Source organism: Oncorhynchus mykiss, chromosome 6, assembly GCF_013265735.2.
Source record: "Oncorhynchus mykiss isolate Arlee chromosome 6, USDA_OmykA_1.1, whole genome shotgun sequence".
Taxonomy (NCBI): domain Eukaryota; kingdom Metazoa; phylum Chordata; class Actinopteri; order Salmoniformes; family Salmonidae; genus Oncorhynchus; species Oncorhynchus mykiss.
The window spans coordinates 26,360,064-26,382,956 of NC_048570.1; the positions used below are offsets into that span (position 1 = coordinate 26,360,064).

General features: G+C 45.3%; 1 protein-coding gene across 1 annotated transcript; it reads left to right on the forward strand.

Moving 5' to 3' along the window:
• Positions 1-5,909: 5,909 nt before the first annotated feature.
• On the forward strand, positions 5,910-22,746 carry LOC110525610 (U5 small nuclear ribonucleoprotein 200 kDa helicase). Its single transcript, XM_021605888.2, has 44 exons — positions 5,910-6,314; positions 6,685-6,848; positions 6,960-7,131; positions 7,305-7,497; positions 7,614-7,768; positions 7,865-8,017; positions 8,114-8,213; positions 8,335-8,471; positions 8,643-8,723; positions 8,902-9,075; positions 9,194-9,331; positions 9,490-9,645; positions 9,777-9,947; positions 10,122-10,315; positions 10,449-10,572; positions 10,733-10,882; positions 11,352-11,462; positions 11,558-11,689; positions 11,837-12,025; positions 12,206-12,403; positions 12,554-12,706; positions 14,389-14,469; positions 14,598-14,681; positions 14,769-14,875; positions 15,949-16,067; positions 16,189-16,343; positions 16,471-16,660; positions 16,791-16,964; positions 17,145-17,305; positions 17,432-17,659; positions 17,790-17,981; positions 18,145-18,323; positions 18,454-18,605; positions 18,710-18,818; positions 18,933-19,041; positions 19,146-19,335; positions 19,472-19,636; positions 19,799-19,920; positions 20,095-20,238; positions 20,412-20,588; positions 20,710-20,870; positions 21,107-21,188; positions 21,295-21,387; positions 21,579-22,746. The coding sequence occupies exons 1-44, from the start codon at positions 6,270-6,272 to the stop codon at positions 21,726-21,728; spliced, it is 6,414 nt and encodes a 2,137-aa protein (XP_021461563.1). The 5' UTR covers positions 5,910-6,269; the 3' UTR covers positions 21,729-22,746.
• Positions 22,747-22,893: the final 147 nt, after the last annotated feature.

A 22,893-nucleotide genomic window follows, 5' to 3' on the forward strand; every position in this document is an offset into this window, starting at 1 on the left:
TCTTTTGTTGACTTCCGTAACCGTAAAAGCCTTGGTTTCATGCATGTTAACATTAGAAGCCTCCTCCCTAAGTTTTTTTTTCACTGCTTTAGCACACTCTGCCAACCTGGATATCCTAGCCGTGTCTGAATCCTGGCTTAAGAAGACCACCAAAAACTCTGAACTCTCCATACCTAACTACAATCTACTGCAGAGATAACCTGCAGAGTTCTGTCCTACTATCCAGGTCTGTACCCAAACAATTTGAACTTAAAAATCCACCTCTCTAAAAACAAGTCTCTCACCATTGCCGCTTGCTATAGACCACCCTTTGCCCCCAGCTGTGGTCTGGACACAATATGTGAACTGATTGCCCCCCATCTATCTTCAGAGATCGTGCTGCTAGGTGACCTAAACTGGGACATGCTTGACACCACGGCCATACTACAATCTAAGCTGGTTGCCCTCAATCTCACACAAATTATCAATGAACCTACCAGGTACAACCCCAAAGCCGTAAACACGTGCACCCTCATAGATATCATCCTAACCAACTTGCCCTCTAAATACACCTCTGCTGTTTTCAACCAAGATCTCAGCGATCACTGCCTCATTGCCTGTATCCGTAATGGGTCAGCGGTCAAACAACTTCCACTCATCACTGTCAAACACTCCCTCAAACACTTCAGGGAGCAGGCCTTTCTAATCGATCTGGCCCGGGTGTCCTGGAAGGATATTGACCTCATCCCATCAGCAGAGGATGCCTGGTTATTCTTTAAAAATGCCTTCCTCACCATCTTAAATAAGCATGCCCCATTCAAGAAATGTAGAACCAGGAACAGATATAGCCCTTGGTTCTCTCCAGACCTGACTGCCCTTAACCAGCACAAAGACATCCTGTGGCGTTCTGCATTGGCATCGAACAGCCCCCGAGATATGCAACTTTTCAGGGAAGTTAGGAACAAATATACACAAGCAGTTAGAAAAGCCAAGGCTAGCTTTTTCAAACAGAAATTTGCTTCCTGCAACACAAACTCAAAAATGTTCTGGGACACTGTAAAGTCCATGGAGAATAAGAGCACCTCCTCCCAGCTGCCCACTGCACTGAGGATAGGAAACTCTGTCACCACTGATAAATCCACTATAATTGAGAATTTCAATAAGCATTTTTCTATGGCTGGCCATGCTTTCCACCTGACTACCCCTACCCCCCCACAGCAACTCGCCCAAGCATTCCCAATTTCTCCTTCTCCCAAATTCAGTCAGCTGATGTTCTGAAAGAGCTGCAAAATCTGGACCTCTACAAATCAGTCGGGCTAGACAACCTGGACCCTTTCTTTCTAAAATGATCTGCCAAAATTGTTGCAACCCCTATTACTAGCCTGTTCAACTTCTCTTTCGTGTCGTCTGAGATTCCCAAATATTGGAAAGCAGCTGCAGTCATCCCCTTCTTCAAAGGGGGGACACTCTTGACCCAAACTCCTACAGAACTATATCTATCCTACCCTGCCTTTCTTAGGTCTTCAAACGCCAAGTTAACAAACAGATTACCGACCATTTCGAATCCCACCGTACCTTCTCCACTATGCAATCTGATTTCAGAGCTGGTCATGGGTGCACCTCAGCCACGCACAAGGTCCTAAACAATATCTTAACCTCCATCGATAGAAACAATACTGTGCAGCCGTATTCATTGACCTGGCCAAGGCTTTCGATTCTGTCAATCACCACATCCTCATCAGCAGACTCAACAGCCTCGGTTTCTCAAATGATTGCCTCGCCTGGATCACCAACTACTTTTGCGATAGAGTTCAGTGTGTCAAATCGGAGAGCCTGTTGTCCGGGCCTCTGGCAGTCTCTATGGGGTGCCACAGGGTTCAATTCTTGGGCCAACTCTTTTCTCTGTATACATCAATGATGTCGCTCTTGCTGCTGGTGAGTCTCTGATCCAACTCTACGCAGACGACACCATTCTGTATACTTCTGGCCCTTCTTTGGCAACTGTGTTAACAACCCTCCAGACGAGCTTCAATGCCATACAACTCTCATTTCGTAGCCTCCAACTGCTCTTAAATACAAGTAAAACTAAATGCATGCTCTTCAACCGATCGCTCTTCAGCATCACTACTCTGGACGGTTCTGACTTAGAATATGTGGACAACTACAAATACCTAGGTGTCTGGTTATCCTGTAAACTCTCCTTCCAGACTCGCATCAAACATCTCCAATCCAAAGTTAAATATAGAAAAAGCATCCTTCACTCATGCTGCCAAATATACCCTCATAAAACTGACCATCCTACCGATCCTCGACTTTGCGATGTCATTTACAAAATAGCCTCCAACACCCTACTCAACAAATTGGATGCAGTCAATCACAGTGCCATCCGTTTTGTTACCAAAGCCCCATATACTACCCACCACTGCGACCTGTACGCTCTCGTTGGCTGGCCCTAGCTTCATACTCGTCGCCAAGCCCACTGGTTCCAGGTCATCTACAAGACCCTGCTAGGTAAAGTCCCGCCTTATCTCAGCTCGCTAGTCACCATAGCAGCACCCACCCATAGCACGCGCTCCAGCAGGTGTATTTCACTGGTCACCACCAGGGCCAATTCCTCCTTTGGCCGCCTCTCCTTCCAGTTCTCTGCTGCCAATGACTGGAACAAACTACAAAATCTCTGAAACTGGAAACACTTATCTCCCTCACCAGCTTTAAGCACTAGCTGTCAGAACAGCTCACAGATCACTGCACCTGTACATAGCCCATCTATAAATAGCCCAGACAATTACCTCATCCCCTACTGTATTTATTTATTTTGCTCCCTGGTACCCCAGTATTTCTACTTTGCACATTCACCTAATGCAAATCTACAATTCCAGTGTTTTTAATTGCTATATTGTATTTAATTTGCCACCGTGGCCTTTTTATTGCCTTTACCTCCATTATCTCATCTCATTTTCTCACATTGTATGTAGACTTGTTTTTGTACTGTATTATTGACTGTATGTTTGTTTTAGTTCATGTGTAACTCTGTGTTGTTGTATCAGTCGAACTGCTTTGCTTTATCTTGGCCAGGTCACAGTTGTAAATGAGAACTTGTTCTCAACTTGCCTACCTGGTTAAACAAAGGTAAAATACATTTAAAAATTAAGGTCACAGTTATAAAAACTTAGGACACTAAAGAGGCCTTTCTAATGACTCTGAAAAACACCAAAAGAAAGATGCCCAGGGTCCCTGCTCATCTGCGTGAACGTGCCTTAGACATGCTGCAAGGAGGCATGAGGACTGCAGATGTGTCCAGGGCAATAAATTCCAATGTCCGTACTGTGAGACGCCTAAGACAGCGCTACAGGGAGACAGGACGGACAGATGGTCGTCCTCGCAGTGGCAGACCATGTGTAACAACACCTGCACAGGATCGGTACACCCGACATCACACCTCTGGGGCAGGTACAGGATGGCAACAACAACTGCCTTAGGGGGCGGCAGGGTAGCCTAGTGGTTAGAGTGTTGGACTAGTAACCGAAACGTTGCAAGTTCAAATCCCCGAGCTGACAAGGTACAAATCTGTCGTTCTGCCCCTGAACAGGGGGCAACTCACTGTTCCTAGGTCATTGAAAATAAGAATTTGTTCTTAACTGACTTGCCTAGTTAAATAAAGGTAAAATAAAAAATAAATTACACCAGGAACGCACAATCCATCCATCAGTGCTCAGACTGTCTGCAATAGGAGATGCTGGACTGAGGGCTTGTAGGCCTGCTGTACTGTAAGGCAGACCTCACCGGCAACAACGTCGCCTATGGACACAAACCCACCGTCGCAGGACCAGACAGGACTGGTAAAAAGTGCTCTTCACTGACGAGTCGCGGTTTTGTCTCACCAGGGGTGATGGTCTGATTTGTGATTATCGTCGAAGGAATGGAGCGGGATCGATTTGGAGGTGGATGGTCCGTCATGGTCTGGGGTGGTGTGTCACAGCATCGTCGGACTGAGCTTGTTGTTATTGCAGGCAATCTCAACGCTGTTGGTGGAAGAGTGGGGTAACATCCCACAGCAAGAACGGGCAAATCTGGTTCAGTCCATGAGGAGGAGATGCACTGCAGTACTTAATGCAGCTGGTGGCCACACCAGATACTGACTGTTACTTTTGATTTTGACCCCCACCTTTGTTCAGGGACACAATATTCCATTCACATGTCTGTGGAACTTGTTCAGTCTATGTCTCAGTTGTTGAATCTTGTTATGTTCATACAAATATATGCACATGTTAAGTTTGCTGAAAATAAACGCAGTTGACAGTGAGAGGACATTTCTTTATTTGCTGAGTATAGTAATGCACCGTCCTGGTTGAAAGTGACCCTGATACATAAGTTCCTCTTCAGCACTTGTCTGACTCACATTATTTGTTGCTGCATGTCCTCTTTCTGATACTGCTCATATCTGAGTATGTACACAAATAGTTGGAAGTGAAAAAGTTCTCAAGAGATTCTACCACGTGTCTCCTATCTCATGCGGTCATGAAGTAGGAAGGGACCGAGAAACGACGAATTAGAGACAGCAAGAGGGGTCATTTAGTTTGTACCATCCTAGTGATTATCTAAAAGGACTTTGAAGGCACAAGCAATAGTACACTCAATAGTGTACTTGACATTTGTGTATGGTAAATGAAACGGACAGTTTCTTCTAAATTACTGAATTATAGGCATTTCTAGTTTTTGGAAAGGCATGGAATCCAACTACACATTTCAACTGAAACATCTGAACAGAATGTGTTTGTTGTGGTTGCTTTGACCGTGATATAGTACAGTGGCAAATGTTGCAATTCCCATACCAGGTGCTGTGTAGAAGGATGACCTTGAATTATGTGAAGGGCACATGCTTTAGTGAGAGCGCCCTCTACGCCTCACCCTTGTCTGAGCATTCTGTCCCCTGTTCCCTTGTCCTGTACACAGTTCTGGGGTTCGACCAAATGCCATTGTGGGTAACACTGCTCATCTCGCTGGGCTGCGCTCTCATCACAGCCCTGGTTGTGTGGTTCATCGTCTGTCCACGGCTTAAGAAGAAGATGAAGCGTAAATCTCATTACTGTTATACAACTTTCATCTTTGAAAGGGAATCGATTGATGTAGAAATAATGCTGATTGCTGCCTTGCTGCTGTTTGTCCATCAGTTGAAGTGGCCTCCAGTCGCTGTGAAACTCCACTGATGGAGAAGACCCCCTCCAAACCTGCCACACAGGAGCATCCCTCCACAATCAAACCTTGTGACTCCGTTCCCCAGACACCACCAGCCGATAAGCAAAGGGTGGCCTTTAACATTGGAGGCTCAGAGGAGGCTGATCTGGACAGCAACATGGACACCAACAACTTGGACGTCAGCAATAGTGAGATCCCCTAGTGACTAGTGACAAAATGATTAAGCTTTATAGTATTTTTCCACTCATCTTTATTGTTTGAACTGGTTGTATTGTTGCTGGTTATCCCTGTTAGGTATTAATTGCAGAATGGGCCCCATGACTATCATAGACCCACATAGTGGCCAGTATGTACAAACACAAAGGGAATGGAGCAACTGTAGGCAATTTCCTAACTATGTTTTTTTTAAAGAATGGCACAGCAGCCCAATTATTAGCTATGCCTTTGTTGGGCAGTATTCACAAACCTATATGACCTCTTGTCATTATATAATTGTCACCAAAACCAAGCCAGGCTAACAATACAGTCAGTGGTGGTTGATGAGGAACAGTCTGAGTGGGGGTTTTGAACCAGGGACACCTGACCCAGCACTAACATATGGATGGGGATGCTATACTCTCACTATTAGTTTAGATTCTAGAAAACCCTATATTTAATTAAATTGGCCAGAGCGGTACTGCTTCGTCGAATTGATAGAGGTAACTGTACAAAAAAATATAATCTCGAATTTGACCTACGACACGGACGGAAGCGGAAGTAGGAACTGAAGCGCCGCTTGTTGTTGGAGCGAGCGTGTTCGCAGAAACGGATGGCTAACGCTTTTACTAACAACAAGTACATCACATATCGCTAAGTGTATATATTGATAGAAAGGATTTTCGCTTACCTCTATTTCTTGATCCAAGCACATCAACATTGGCTGTGGAGCTAACGTTAGCCAATCGTAGTATAGCATCTCCATCTTAGCTAGCTGCTCTAGAAACTCGCTAGCTAATGTTCAGCTAGCTAACATTAACTAGTCATCGTTCTTCTAGTGACACTGTAAATTGTAACTGTTGAACCACAACAGTGCTTAAACATTAATTCAAGCAATCATGGCGGATGTTACTGCACGTAGCTTGCAGTACGAGTACAAAGCGGTAAGTATGAAATTGAACTAAGCTAACTTTAGCTAACTAACGTCACTTGGAGATGTTTTCACTCATGCTGTATTGTTTTCTTGCGCCTAAGTAGTTTGCAGTAGTTCGGTAGTTATCTAACGTGTTACCGGTATGCTAATGTGTCTGGACAAAGTATTGTAATTTCTACTGGTTACTAACTAGGTAGTTAGCGAGAAGTTCGCCAGCTAACGTTAGTCTGTTAGCTAGCCAGTTTGTCCAATGTTGGCAAACGAATTTCTCAATAAGTGTTGTTTTTGTGCTTCAGTAAGTGTATAACTAGCCAGCATGGTGAAGGCAAGTTTACATTGCTTTACCCTTCCTCTTAACTTTGTCTATTGTCCAATACTAGAACTCCAACTTGGTCTTGCAAGCAGACCGTTCGCTCATTGACCGCACAAGGCGTGATGAGCCAACAGGAGAGGTGCTGTCCCTGGTGGGGAAGTTGGTGGGAACCAAGATGGGTGACAAGTCCCAGAGGACCAAACCTTCAATGCTGGAGGAGAGACGGGCAAAGTAAGTACAAGTGCCTCTTCAAGTATTTTTCTGGTGCATGTCTGAAACACTTCTTGACTGACTAACCCATGTATGACTATTCCCTCCACCTTTGTCTTTTGAACTGTGCAGAAGGAGGAAGAGAGATGAGGACAGGCACGACATGAACAAGATGAAGGGCTTCACCCTCCTGTCAGAGGGCATTGATGAGATGGTGGGCATCGTGTACAAGCCTAAGACCAAGGAAACCAGGGAGACCTATGAGGTCCTTCTCAGCTTCATCCAGGCTGCGCTTGGAGATCAGGTCAGAGAAACAGCTGTTAAGACTCTTGTGCAATTATGTGTCTGTCTCAAGGGGTAATTGATTTGAAAAGAATGAAGAACACTATGCAGGCCATATATAATGGTGGAATGAACAATGTTCTAATCAAATCAATGACTTGAATATGCCTGTGCTGTATTTCTGTATCTCTGCAGCCGAGAGATATCCTGTGTGGAGCGGCTGACGAGGTGCTGGCTGTGCTGAAGAATGACAAGATGAGGGACAAGGAGAGACGGCGTGAAGTGGAGCAGTTACTGGGGCCTGCAGATGACACACGCTACCACGTGTTGGTCAACCTGGGCAAGAAGATCAGTGACTACGGTGGTGACAAAGAGCTCCAGAACATGGGTAAGAAAACGAACACAATGATGAAGGAATGTTTACATTATATTCACTCAACTGGATCATGCATTCATTTCTGGCTACTATTATGCACTAAAATGAACCAATGTTTCAACATACAGATGACAACATTGACGAAACATACGGAGTGAATGTCCAGTTTGAATCTGATGAGGAGGAGGGTGATGAGGACCAGTTTGGGGAGGTGCGAGATGATGGCTCAGATGAAGAGAGTGAAGGAGAGGAAGCAGACTTGGGCTGCACTCTGACAGCCAACGTAAGACCCCTCATTCACATAACACACACGTCTGTGTTTATACTAAACTACAATGTCTCTTTTAACCTTTGCACTAATTAAACATGTATCCTGTAGCTTGGTGTGACAGGTGATGTGATGACAGCCAAGAAGAAGGAGCTGCACCCTCGTGACATCGATGCCTTCTGGCTCCAACGTCAGCTCAGCCGTTTCTATGACGATGCCATAATCTCTCAGAAGAAAGCAGATGAGGTTCTGGAGATCCTCAAGGTATGTGTTTGTGTGTCTTATTTGTTTCAGTATCTCTGCCTTTGTCTATGTGGTTGCCTTGGTCTCTGACTGACTTCCTGTCTCTGTATTCCACAGACGGCCAGTGATGACCGAGAATGTGAGAACCAGCTGGTCTTACTGTTGGGATTCAACACCTTTGACTTCATCAAAATCCTTCGTCAGCATCGTCGCATGAGTGAGTACCTATCATTTCCACAACTAATGTACATTAAGTTAACATTTAGATGGGGACTATAACAGCATGCATTACCAAAATTGAGAGGTCACTCATAATACATTTCTCTGCTCCCTCACAGTCCAGTACTGTACCATGTTGGCAAGTGCTCAGAGCGAAGCAGAGAAGGAGAAGATCATAGGAAAGATGGAGACAGATCCAGACTTGTCCAAAGTTCTTTATCAGCTGCAGGAGACTGAGAAGGAGGATATTATTAGGGTAAGAAACCATCTTAATTGTTGTATTAATCACTGGATAAATCATTGTTTCTACGCTGTGTACTGTAGATGTATTGGAACAGACTGAAATGCATAGAAGGATAAATGATCACCTAAGCATTTAATGTTGGTTCCCTTGGTCTCAAACAACGGCTGGTGTTCATGTCTTCAGGAAGAGCGATCTCGCAGGGAGAGAGTAAGGAAGTCTCGTGTGGACAATGACTTGGAATCTATGGACATCGACCATGGAGAGGTGAGGAGGACCATGAATAATGCACACATGACTGTAGCCTGTCTATAGCCACTGTAATCCACAGACGATTTTAACATAAACTATAAACAGTACACACATGTAGCAATGATATACATTCAATATGAATACATTGATGCTAAATAAATCCTAACTTCAACCATTTATTCCCCCCTCTCAGTCTATGACCCCTAAACAGTTGCTGGACCTGGAGGACCTGGCCTTCACCCAGGGAAGCCACTTCATGGCCAACAAGAGGTGCCAGCTGCCCGATGGCTCCTTTCGCAAGCAGCGCAAAGGCTACGAGGAGGTGCACGTCCCTGCACTCAAACCCAAGCCCTTCGCTGACGATGAGGTGTGTGTGTGCGCCTGTGTATCTTTTTGATGTAGTCAGTACTGACGCTTCTAGCAAGTGAATGGTCTTATTTTCAAGAACCTTCCCCCAAGTCTCAATTGATCATCTGTATTAATAGGTGCTGGTGACCATTGAGAAGCTGCCCAAGTATGCCCAGGCAGGTTTCGAAGGGTTCAAAACCCTGAACCGCATTCAGAGCAAGCTGTTCAAGACTGCTATGGAGACCGATGAGAACCTGCTGGTGTGTGCTCCTACGGTCAGTAAATAAACCACGGTCAACTATAATACACTGCTCTCTGCTCAGCACTCTGTCATGTAGCATATGTTCAACAGTGCCGTTGTTGAACTCTGTTTTGTTTTTTAACTTATCCCAATGTATTTTCTTCCTCTGTCTATTCCACTGGGGGCCTCCAGGGAGCAGGTAAGACCAACGTGGCCCTCATGGCTATGCTAAGAGAGATCGGCAAGCACATCAACCTGGACGGAACCATCAACTTGGATGACTTCAAGATCATCTATGTGGCTCCTATGCGCTCGCTGGTACAGGAGATGGTGGGAAGCTTTAGTAAGGTGAGACTTGTTATTTTTATGGGGTCAGAACTCAGTGTTATGTGCTGTCATGCACTTGAATTGCCAGGAGAGCTATGTTTGTATAATAAGGAATTCTGTGATTGTGTTTTGCATGTCTCCCTTCCTCTCAGCGTCTGGCCAGTTATGGCATCACAGTGTCTGAGCTGACAGGAGACCACCAGCTGTGTAAAGAGGAGATCAATGCCACCCAGGTCATCGTCTGCACCCCAGAGAAATGGGACATTATCACACGTAAAGGAGGCGAGCGCACCTACACCCAGCTAGTGCGCCTCATCATCATTGTAAGTACAGACACTCTCTCAAACTTAAATGGTTATGGACTTTATGCAAGACCCTTTAATCAAACATCCCATTACTATTGCCCAAGCATTTATGTTATTTGACAGGATTTTTTAGAACTGTAGTTATAAACTCATTGGGTGTAAGAGCTGTAACTGAGTGTGTCTGGTGGTCAGGATGAGATCCATCTGCTGCATGATGACCGTGGGCCAGTCCTGGAGTCTCTGGTGGCCAGGACCATCCGCAACGTGGAGCTGACCCAGGAGGACGTGCGTCTTCTGGGTCTCAGTGCCACCCTGCCCAACTACGAGGACGTGGCCACCTGCCTGCGGGTAGACCCCGCCAAGGGACTCTTCTACTTTGACAACAGGTCAGCCAGGGCTCAGGAAGGAGGGTCAATCTCTCCACACGCTCTCACTTATCGTCCTACTATAGATGAACAGATTTTGTGAGAGGTTGGATTGGAAGCACAAATTTGACTGATAGTCTTTTCTGTCTTCCAGTTTCCGTCCAGTGCCCCTGGAACAGACATATGTGGGCATCACTGAGAAGAAGGCTATCAAGCGCTTCCAGATCATGAACGAAATTGTCTATGAGAAGATCATGGAGCATGCTGGGAAGAACCAGGTGAGGCCTGCTCAGCCTAGTGTTCTTCAACCATCATCTGACTCTGCAAAACATGAGAAACATGAGATCTGGAAAATCCTAATGTCTATCAGATGAGAAATATCAACAGACAGAACGTTCCACACAATCTGGTATTCCTGTGCTAACTTGTGTTTGTCAGGTGCTGGTGTTTGTCCACTCCAGGAAGGAGACGGGGAAGACGGCCCGGGCTATCAGGGACATGTGTCTGGAGAAAGACACCCTGGGGCTGTTCCTGAGGGAGGGGTCAGCCTCAACTGAGGTCCTCAGGACTGAGGCAGAGCAGTGCAAGGTGAGTTCATCTGACCTGGGGATTAATTTTAGCTAACAAAGCCTGTAGAATCTCTCCATGTGCAGAATTCTACACACATCTATCCCCAAATCTGTGAGTAAAAAAACAAATCTTACAATAATCTGATTATTTAAGCTGCAATATGTAACTTTTTGGGTGACCAAATTCACATAGAATTGTGAGTTATAGATCTGTCATTCTCATTGAAAGCAAGTCTAAGCAGCGGTAGATCTGGTTTATGTGCGCTATTTCTATGCTTCCCGGTAAGTTTCGTTTTTACATCTTTTACTTTTGGTTTTGAACACCAGCTTTAAACAGCTGAACATACAATATTTTTAGATTTAGATTTGTCACAAACTGAAATTAATTGAACTATTATAATTTTAGCAACCAGGAAATGGCAAAGCGATTTCTGCATATTGCACCTTTAAAAAAAAAGGAACATTACATACATTTTTTTCATCCCCAGAACCTTGAGCTGAAGGACTTGCTGCCCTACGGTTTCGCCATCCATCATGCTGGTATGACCAGAGTGGACCGTACGTTGGTGGAAGATCTCTTTGCTGATCGCCACATCCAGGTTAGTCTCTACTAACCTCTTTCCTTTAATACAGTCAGAGCTATTGTTACAATGTCACCGGACCCGTCTCACTGAAAGGGCTCTGTCTGTTTCAGGTGCTGGTGTCCACAGCCACATTGGCCTGGGGTGTGAATCTGCCTGCACATACTGTCATCATCAAAGGCACCCAGGTGTACAGCCCAGAAAAAGGCAGATGGACAGAGCTGGGAGCCCTAGACATTCTACAGGTTAGTCTGCACTGGCTGGATTAGACTAGTGAGGTACATTCACAGGGCTAGACTTCACTGTAGCAGAGTATTTTGTGAGCTAAATAATGCTCAAACTCTGTTAGCTTTGTGAGTTTGAATGACACCTGTGTTCTGTGCTGTGTTCAGATGCTTGGTCGAGCTGGGCGTCCTCAGTACGACACCAAGGGAGAGGGCATTCTGATCACATCCCATGGGGAGCTGCAGTACTACCTATCTCTGCTCAACCAGCAGCTGCCCATCGAGAGCCAGATGGTGTCCAAGCTGCCAGACATGCTCAATGCTGAGATAGTGCTGGGCAACGTGCAGAATGCTAAGGTGAGCGTAAACTGGATTTACAACACCTCACACAACTCACCACTAATAACAATACAGACATGCTGTGGTTTGCTACTGAAACTACTTGTGGGGAGACTGGTCAACTAGAACCATTAGTGCTAACATTCAAACCCTTGCTGCTGTAGTGGTCTCACTCCTCCCTTGTTGTCTCCTCATCAGGACGCAGTGAACTGGCTGGGCTACACCTACCTGTACGTGCGCATGCTCCGTAACCCCACCCTGTACGGAGTCTCCCATGACGACCGCAGCTCGGACCCCCTGCTGGAGCGCCGCAGGATGGACCTGGTCCACACTGCAGCCAATGTGCTGGACAAGAACAGCCTGGTCAAGTACGACAAGCGGACCGGCGCTTTCCAGGTACACACTGCTCTACACATGCACTCTGTCCAGTGGGATCAATGCAATGACACTGACCTATTGAGGCCTCTTCAAGATTCTAAGATGGTGAAAACAAAGATTATGCTATTGATATTCATATTAGATTACTTTTCTCGTCCTTCCCTGAAGGTGACGGATCTGGGTCGCATCGCCAGCCACTTCTACATCACCCATGACTCCATCCAGACGTACAACCAGCTGCTGAAGCCCACCCTCAGTGAGATCGAGCTTTTCCGTGTCTTCTCCCTCTCCTCTGAGTTCAGGAACATCACTGTCAGAGAGGTATGCAGCACTCTAGAATAGGGATGGGCACGGTTATTCAAATATCCAAATGGACGTTACTATTCGCTGACTTGGGAGAGTATTAACTTTTGAGACAATAAATATCGGCCTACTTTAACAATGAAAAGGCTTTGACTAAAATGAAATACGATTATCTATGTGACATTGTTACATAGCCTAAAAGGATAAACCATTACATATTTTTTTGTTTAATGACAGTTTGTATGAGTGCGCCCAATAAAAAGGATTCACCAGCAGCCTACACTGGTTTCACACGTGTAGCTTGTTGTTATTGTCGGTCAATCAAATCGCTGCTGCAGTCAGAGGCTCCATGTGTAGCAAGTGAAGAGGGAGATCTAATCAATACAAAATGGAATTACAATTACAGAATTAAGTTGGCTAAATGAGAAGGAGTAGGCTAAAACAATCAACCAAGAGGTAGGCTGTTGTTTCATATGAATGGAGTTGTTGTAGACAAGGACAGGAAGCACATGCAAAAAATACTAAATTAGTTAGCTGTGCTAAGTTAGCTAGATAGATAACGGCAGCAACACGTTTTTCTATCATACCATCTGATAGTGCCTGTCTTGGCTGCATTGAATCGTTGTAAAGAAGCTAGCTACAGTAGCCATTTAAGTTAGCCAGGTAGTTAGCTAGAGTATTTAACTGGCCTGTAGCTAGCTAGCTTCTTTACAACGATTCGATGCAGCCAAGACAGGCACTACCAGATGGTAAGATAGATAACCTATGGCAGCAACAAGTTTGGCTACTTTCTTTCTCTCCCACACACACCCTTCTGCTGAAAAAAGCAGGGGGCAGCACACCGGCTGTCTCCATTGAAGTTTGAAAAGTCTTTTAGATTTTTTAAATTAAAACATGTATTTCGACTATCTGAATAGCCAGGAAAAAAAGGTGAAATCATTTAAAATGCCCATTCCTACTCTGGAATACTCTATTTAATTACCAAATCAAATGTATTTATAAAGCCCTTCTTACATCAGCTGATATCTCAAAGTGCAGTACAGAAACCCAGCCTAAAACCCCAAACAGCAAGCAATGGGGCGGCAGGGTAGCCTAGTGGTTAGAGCATTGGACTAGTAAGGTTGCAAGTTCGAATCCCCGAGCTGATAAGGTACAAATCTGTCGTTCTGCCCCTGAACAGGCAGTTAACCCACTGTTCCTAGGCCGTCATTGAAAATAAGAATTTGTTCTTAACTGACCTGCCTAGTTAAATAAAGGTAAAATACAATTTTAAAAAAGGAAGGTGTAGAAGCACGGTGGCTAGGAAAAACTCCTTAGAAAGGCCAAAACCTAGAGAGGAACCAGGCTGTGAGGGGTGGCCAGTCCTCTTCTGGCTGTGCCGGGTGGAGATTATAACAGAACATGGGCAAGATGTTCATAAATAATAATAATCACAGTAGTTGTCGAGGGTGCAGCAAGTCAATAGCCGACCATTAGGCTTTTTCATAGCCGACCATTAGGAGTATCTCTACCGCTCCTGCTGTCTCTAGAGAGTTGAAAACAGCAGGTCTGGGACAGGTAGCACGTCCGGTAAACAGGTCAGGGTTCCATAGCCGCAGGCAGAACAGAAGGCCAGAAATGTTACTGAATGCTTTTGGCCCAGGTCTACACCAGAAACTGTACAGTAAAATGCTACAGATACATGAATGCTCTTATTTCAGGAAGAGAAGCTGGAACTGCAAAAGCTGCTGGAGAGAGTTCCCATTCCAGTGAAGGAGAGCATTGAAGAGCCCAGCGCCAAGGTATACTACTACTACACGTGTCAATGTTGACACTGTACACTGATCAATTATATGGAACACCACTGCAGTATGTATTGCTAGAGCCCTGTTGCTATGAGCCAGTTCTGAGGTGTGTGTTCTTATTACAGATCAACGTGCTGCTCCAGGCTTATATCTCTCAGCTCAAATTGGAGGGCTTTGCTCTGATGGCTGACATGGTCTATGTGACGCAGGTAAGGCTACGTCCATTTGTTTGTTTGATTAGAGAGATGTTTTCAGTATGTTACCAGTATCTGACTGTTAACTATATCCTTCCTCAGAGTGCTGGAAGACTGATGCGAGCCATCTTTGAGATCGTCCTGAGCAGGGGATGGGCCCAGCTCACAGACAAGACCATGAACCTTTGCAAGATGATTGACAAGAGGATGTAAATTAACCATTGCTGTTTATTCCTAGTTTTCACTGATGAACACCTTAGTCACCAGTCCTAGTGAATTATAGTGGACAAAAATATAAACGCAACAATTTCAACGATTTTACTGAGTTACAGTACATATAAGGAAATCAGTCAATTGAAATGAATTAATTAGGCCCTAATCTATGGATTTCTTATGACTGGGCAGGGGCGCAGCCATGGGTGGACCTGGGAGGGCATAGGCCCATCCACTTGGAAGCCAGGCACACCCACTGGGGAGCCAGGCCCAGCCAATCAGAATTACTTTTTCTCCACAGAAGGGTTTTATTACAGACACAAATACTCCTCAGTTTCATCAGCTGTCTAGGTGGCTAGTCTCAGACAATCCCACAGGTGAAGAAGCCGAATGTGGAGGTCCTGGGCTGGCGTGGTTACACGTGTGCGGTTGTGAGGCCGGTTAGACGTACTGCCAAATTCTCTAAAACAACATTAAAGGCGGCTTATGGTAGAGAAATGAACATTAAATTATCTGGTAACAGCTCTGGTGGACATTCCTGCAGTCAGCATGCCAATTACATTTCCCCTCAAAACTTGAGACATCTGTGGCATTGTGTTGTGCAGGTGCTTCTACACCTGCATTGCTTGCTGTTTGGGGTTTTAGGCTGGGTTTCTGTACAGCACTTTGAGATATCAGCTGATGTACGAAGGGCTATATAAATAAATTTGATTTGATTTGTGACATAACGGCACATTTTAGAGTGGCCTTTTATTGTCCCCAGCACAAGGTGCATCTGTGTACTGATCTAGCTGTTTAATCCGCTTTTTGATATGCCGCACCTGTCAGGTGGATTGATTATCTTGGCAAAGGAGAAATGCGCACTAACAGGAATTTAAACACATTTGTGCTTGAAATTTGAGAGAAATAACCTTTTTGGATGGATAATTTTGGGGATATTTTATTTTAACATGGGACCAACACTTTACATGTTGTGTTTATATTTTTGTTCAGTGTACATGACGAGGCTAGAATGAAATGTGATGTTCTTCTGGTCTACTCTGTCTGAATGTTTCCCCCTCCTACACAGGTGGCAGTCCATGTCTCCTCTGCGTCAGTTCAGGAAGCTCCCAGAGGAAGTCATCAAGAAGATTGAAAAGAAGAACTTCCCCTTCGAGCGCCTCTATGACCTCAACCACAATGAGATTGGTGAGTCTGCTCTGCATTGCACCCCAAATGCCCCACCTTGATCTGGACCCACTAACACTACATACTCATTGATTCATCCCCGGTTGTTGAAGTTGTCATTGAAAGTGTTTCTGTCCCTCAGGTGAATTGATCCGCATGCCCAAGATGGGGAAGACCATCCATAAGTATGTGCACCAGTTCCCCAAACTGGACCTTGCTGTTCACCTGCAGCCCATCACCCGCTCCACACTGAAGGTGGAGCTCACCATCACACCAGACTTCCAGTGGGATGACAAGGTCAGTGGATCTGTATACTACCCTCAGGCTGTTAGTTGAAAGCTGTTACATGGCTCAGATTAAATTAGGTTTTTCTTACTGTAACACACCCGCACATTCATACACACCCTCTCTGTGGCCCATACAGGTGCATGGCTCGTCAGAGGCCTTCTGGATCCTGGTGGAGGATGTAGACAGTGAGGTCATCCTACACCACGAGTACTTCCTGCTTAAGGCCAAGTACGCCCAGGACGAGCACCTGGTCACCTTCTTCGTGCCCGTGTTCGAGCCCCTGCCCCCACAGTACTTCATCCGCGTGGCCTCGGACCGCTGGCTGTGTGAGTGCGACACTCCTCTGGCTAGCTCTTATTAGTAACTTAGTCGATTCAAACTGTGTAAGCAAATCTAAAGTTTTGGAGGATGTCAATTGAAAATATTTCTCTCTCTCTGCACATATTTCTCTCTCAGCCTGTGAGACCCAGCTGCCGGTGTCTTTCCGCCACCTGATCCTGCCAGAGAAGTACCCCCCTCCTACTGAGCTGCTGGACTTGCAGCCCCTGCCTGTGACTGCCCTGCGTAATGCCGCCTTCGAGACCCTCTACCAGAACAAGTTTCCCTTCTTCAACCCCATCCAGACACAGGGTAAGACACACTCTGAGACTCTGAAGTGTCACCATTTGGGCTAACAGTTTCTCACTGCACCCATCTGACCTCTAAGACCAATGTGGCCCATTCAATGACTTCGATCAGGCCCATGCCTCTATACCTTTGGCGCTAACATTGTGAGTAAAATAACATGTGGTATTCTCTGTGTTTGTCCAGTGTTCAACGCTGTGTACAACAGTGATGACAACGTGTTTGTGGGAGCCCCCACCGGCAGTGGGAAGACCATCTGTGCTGAGTTTGCCATCCTGAGGATGCTGCTGCACAACGCAGAGGGACGTTGTGTCTACATCACACCCATGGAGGCCCTGGCTGAACAGGTACAGGGCTATCAAGATGGAGTGTTTTCAACTTTAACATAATGTTGTTTTTGTCTGACTTCTGATTATTCGCACTTATATTACCCATTCCTTCCACCCCGTTTAACGTCACTCGTGTGTGTCCAGGTGTTTGTTGACTGGCACCAGAAGTTCCAGGATGCTCTGAATAAGAAGGTGGTGTTGCTGACAGGAGAGACTAGCACTGACCTGAAGCTCCTGGGGAAGGGTGACATCATTGTCAGCACCCCGGACAAATGGGACATCCTGTCGCGCCGCTGGAAGCAGAGGAAGAACGTCCAGAACGTCAGCCTCTTCATCGTGGACGAGACTCACCTCATTGGAGGAGAGAACGGGGTAAGGCCATGATCCAAACTGATGAAACCTATGTATCCACATGCCTAGTGCTTTGATAGCAACTACACAATGCTTTTTTGACATGTCAAGTAAAATATATTGATATTCATACTCACCGTCTTGCTTGAAGCCTGTGTTGGAGGTGATCTGCTCCAGGATGAGGTACATCTCGTCTCAGATTGAGCGTCCCATCCGCATCGTGGCCCTCAGCTCCTCCCTGTCCAACGCCAAAGACGTGGCCCACTGGCTGGGATGCAGCACCACCGCAACCTTTAACTTCCACCCCAACGTCAGGCCTGTCCCTCTGGAGCTGCACATCCAGGTCTGTACCATGACTGTAATGTCCTCTCAACCTGTTACATTATCAACCTGCTCTTATCCAAATAAAACCCCCATAAGGTTTTTCCATAAAATATATTATTATCTGGCTGGATAATATCATATCTGCTCAATTTACCTTAATTGTAATGCCTCTCCTCTCTCAGGGCTTCAATGTGAGTCACACCCAGACTCGCTTGCTGTCCATGGCCAAGCCAGTGTACCACGCCATCATGAAGCACTCCCCCTCTAAACCGGCTGTGGTGTTCGTCCCGTCCCGCCGACAGACCCGCCTCACCGCCATCGACATCCTCACCTTCTGTGCTGCTGATGTGGTCCCTCAGAGGTCAGACCCATAACCTTTACACACTTTAATCTTTCTGAGCAAGGAGTTTAATCTCTTTATGTATACAATGTTGGTAGATGTTATAACATGAGGTCTCAGAGCAGTAACAGATGTCCCTGTCTCCCTGTAGGTTCCTGCACTGCACTGAGAAGGACCTGGCTCCCTTCCTGGAGAAGGTGACAGACGGCACCCTAAAGGAGACACTGGCCAATGGGGTGGGCTACCTGCACGAGGGCCTGTCCACTACAGAACGCAGGATTGTGGAGCAGCTCTTTAACTCGGGTACAACTGGCCACTCCCTTAGAACTGCTGATATAGTACATAGTTAGAGAAAGTATAGCGGGTGATTGTTAAATGACATACTGTGTCTGGTCCTCTGTCTGCAGGTGCAGTCCAGGTTGTAGTGGCCTCACGCTCCCTCTGCTGGGGCACAAACATATCTGCTCACCTGGTTGTTATCATGGACACCCAGTACTACAATGGCAAAATACATGCGTAAGTAACACTGTTTATTTATTATATATATTTTTGGTTGTTGTAATGACTACATTTCCTAGTCTATATCACTCAGGTTAAGTGTGTTAGTGACCATGTCCTCTGTGTCCCCAGCTATGTGGACTACCCTATCTACGATGTGCTCCAGATGGTGGGCAAGGCCAATCGGCCCCTGCAGGACGATGAGGGACGCTGTGTCATCATGTGCCAGGGTTCCAAAAAGGTACGTCAGCAATATCCTCTTTTTCTCTCCATTTTCACTGTCACTTTTTCTTTCACTCCATCATTCTGTAATTTTAGAACCTAATCTATTTTTCTCAAATCTAGGATTTCTTCAAGAAGTTCCTGTATGAGCCCCTGCCGGTGGAATCTCACCTGGACCACTGCATGCACGACCACTTCAACGCTGAGATCGTCACCAAGACGGTGGAGAACAAACAGGACGCAGTGGACTACCTGACCTGGACCTTCCTGTACCGCCGGATGACCCAGAACCCCAACTACTACAACCTGCAAGGTGAGACAGGCACACCTACAGCACTGGCACTGCTCTCTACTGTTGAAATTCTAGACATGTAGTGTTTTTCCATACCTGTAGTGTTGTTGTCTAGGAGTCTTATGTTAATGTGCTGCTCTCCATCTCTCCCTTCCAGGCATGTCTCACCGTCATCTGTCCGACCACCTGTCAGAGCTGGTGGAGAACACCCTGCATGACCTGGAGCAGTCCAAGTGCATCAGCATCGAGGATGAGATGGACGTGGCACCTCTTAACTTGGGCATGATTGCTGCCTACTACTATATCAACTACACCACTATCGGTGAGAACTACCACAACCAACATCCCATTGTCACTAAATATGGCTTTATCAGTCACATCACCTATGCTGTGAACCACCCCATAGACTAAGCAAGTGTTAAAATAGAATACATACATTATACAGTATATAACTTGAGTTACTGATATTTTGTGTTTGTATCAGAGTTGTTCAGTATGTCCCTGAACGCCAAGACCAAGATCCGTGGATTGATTGAGATAATTTCCAATGCTGCTGAGTACAAGAACATCCCCATCAGACACCATGAGGACAACCTGCTCAGACAGGTAAACACACTAATTCACATCAATAATCATAATATGCACTTTTGCAGACTTACCCCACCCAAATAGTCATGTAGAACTGGAAGTAATGGAAAGTGTGAATTCATTGCTCACAAATACTAATCTGGAAGCATTCTATGAAATTTTCATTAATCAAGTTGTATATGTTGTTTTCAGCTGGCCCAGAAGGTGCCCCACAAACTGAACAACCCCAAGTTCAACGACCCCCATGTGAAGACCAACCTGCTGCTGCAGGCTCACTTGTCCAGGATGCAGTTGAGCGCTGAGCTCCAGTCAGACACAGAGGAGATCCTCAGCAAGGTGAATGAGAAATGAATAGATGCTTTGGTGCAGTCTACACTGTAGTAAATGGACTCTGTAGAGCAGAAAGACTCTAGTATGACCTAGTGTTGAAGAGTTCAGAAAGTAGAGGGTCAGATTTGAAGTGTGCTAGTGTTTTAAAATCTATGTGTATGGTTGTGTGTCCTGTCCAGGCTGTGCGTCTGATCCAGGCCTGTGTAGATGTGCTGTCCAGTAATGGCTGGCTGAGCCCTGCGCTGGCTGCTATGGAGCTAGCTCAGATGGTCACCCAGGCCATGTGGTCTAAGGACTCCTACCTCAAACAGCTGCCCTACTTCACCTCTGAGCACATCAAACGCTGCATGGACAAGGTAACACATCTACTACTGCCTGTTACTCTATTAATTTGTTACACTTCCATTTTCCAGACAAGGGATCATGGCCATCTTGCTTTGATGTGGATCTTGAAGCTGATCTCTCGTATTTCTCAAGGGTGTGGAGAGTATCTTTGACATCATGGAGATGGAGGATGAGGATCGTAGTGGGCTGCTGCAGCTCTCAGACACCCAGATAGCTGACGTGGCTCGCTTCTGTAACCGCTACCCTAACATTGAACTGTCCTATGAGGTGGCAGAGAAGGAGAACATCAAGAGGTGATTTAAATGGGGGTGTAGATGTAGAGGGGAATAATTGTGGGGAAATAGGTTGACTGAATATAGAGAGATCAGTACCACAGGAAAATGTTTGTTTGCTTCGGAGGTTGTTAATTATAAGGTGTTAATTATAAGGTGTTTGCTACTTACTACGACTGCTCAGTGAATCTATAGACCATTGAGAATGAGAGGAGCAGAGTAAGTGAAGGTGTCTGATCATATCTTTGTGTTTACAGTGGAGGTCCAGTGCTGGTTTTGGTCCAGTTGGAGAGAGAAGAAGAGGTGACTGGGCCTGTTATTGCCCCACTCTTCCCCCAGGTATGGATCATCACCTCCAGTTTGTCAAAGCTCCTCTAGTGATTCATTCAAAAAGCACAAACTCAACAATGACCATGTTTAACCTTTGACTGTGTTGTTGTTTCAGAAACGTGAGGAGGGCTGGTGGGTGGTGATTGGAGACCCCAAGTCCAATAGCCTGATCTCCATAAAGAGGCTGACCCTGCAGCAGAAGGCCAAGGTCTGTTTATAATCCTAACTGGACCTTAAAGAGCCAATACATGCAAGCATCTGCGTATTTTGACAGTTGCCTACATGTAGACTAGCATGTAATTGATTTAGCGTCTGAAAGCCCGAAAGTAATCATAAAGGTGAATACCCTCTGTGTTAGCAATGCTTGGCCTCACTCTGTGCCCTTTTCTCCCATTGCAGGTGAAGCTGGACTTTGTTGCACCAGTGCTGGGCGTTCACAACTACACACTGTACTTCATGAGTGATGCCTACATGGGCTGTGATCAGGAGTATAAGTTCAGCGTGGATGTGAAGGAGGCAGACAGCGATGGAGACAGTGATTCAGACTAATCAGGCATCAGATGACAAGTCATTTCTCAATTCAAGCTGGGATCAGTAGAGTTTGTTTGTTTTATACTGAACAAAAATATAAATGCAACAATTTTACTGAGTTAGTTCATATGAAGAAATAAATACATTTCTATGGATTTCACGACTGGCAATACAGATACCATCAAAAAAATGGGCCTCGGGATCTTGTATTATTGTTCATTGCCCGTAGCTTATGCCTGCTCATACCATAACCCCATCATGGGGCACTGTTTACATCAGAAAACCACTCGCCCACACAATGTATTATGATCATGCTCTTTAATATGCCACGCCTGTCAGGTAGCTGGATTATCTTGGTAAAAGATAACCGTTCACTAACAGGGATGTAAACAAAGCACAAAATGTGTGAGAAGCCTTTTGTGCATATGGAACATTACTGGGATCTTTTATTTCAGCTCATGAAACATGGGACCAACACTTTACATGTTGCGGTTATTTTTGTTCAGTGTAGATGAGTCACGTTTATGGGCTGTTATATTCTATTGTGCTTGAGGTAATTGTCAGCCCTTTTTGTTTAAATGTGCTCCAGTCAAGGATAGTGATGTGTATATAGTACCCAATTAGAGAAGTCTGCTTACATTTTTAGTAAACAAATCATAGTATATCAGAGATTGTCTCAATTTGCCTGTAACGGTTTCACAACTCTGCAATCATAGTTGGGTACTTTCTAAATAATCTGTCAATTGTCAAACTCTGATTACTTTCCCCTTAAATCAGAAGAAAGGATCCATCCATCGTGTGTAATCATAGTGGCCTCTGACTCGCTCAGGTGGAACAAGCTGGCGCCTTTCAAGACTAATTTGAATGTCATTGAACAGTCGAAATGTATTTTTTCCCCTGGCAACAACTGATTAGTACAAATAAATTCAGTTACTCCCAACCCTGTCTGCTATTAAGAGTGAAAAGCTTGTTTTGTTTGCTGGTGAAATACCTTTGTGCTGTCATAGCTTTTCCAATAAAAATGATCCAGACTACTTTGACTGTAAATTAATATAATCTGAAGACCATCTTTATGAACAATTAATATAAAAGGTGAAAGTGAAGACATTTTCCATCAACGCTTACTAGAAGTGGTTTCTGGAAACATTTATCTAGCATCTAGACATAAGTGTGCTGAATCCCT

Bases quoted from the DNA above. Each gene is read 5' to 3' on its own strand.
- LOC110525610 (XM_021605888.2), top strand. From the start codon at position 6,270: ATGGCGGATGTTACTGCACGTAGCTTGCAGTACGAGTACAAAGCG. The intron at 16,068-16,188 runs GTGAGTCTGCTC...TCTGTCCCTCAG, and splicing joins CCTCAACCACAATGAGATTG to GTGAATTGATCCGCATGCCC. The intron at 18,324-18,453 runs GTCAGACCCATA...GTCTCCCTGTAG, and splicing joins GCTGATGTGGTCCCTCAGAG to GTTCCTGCACTGCACTGAGA.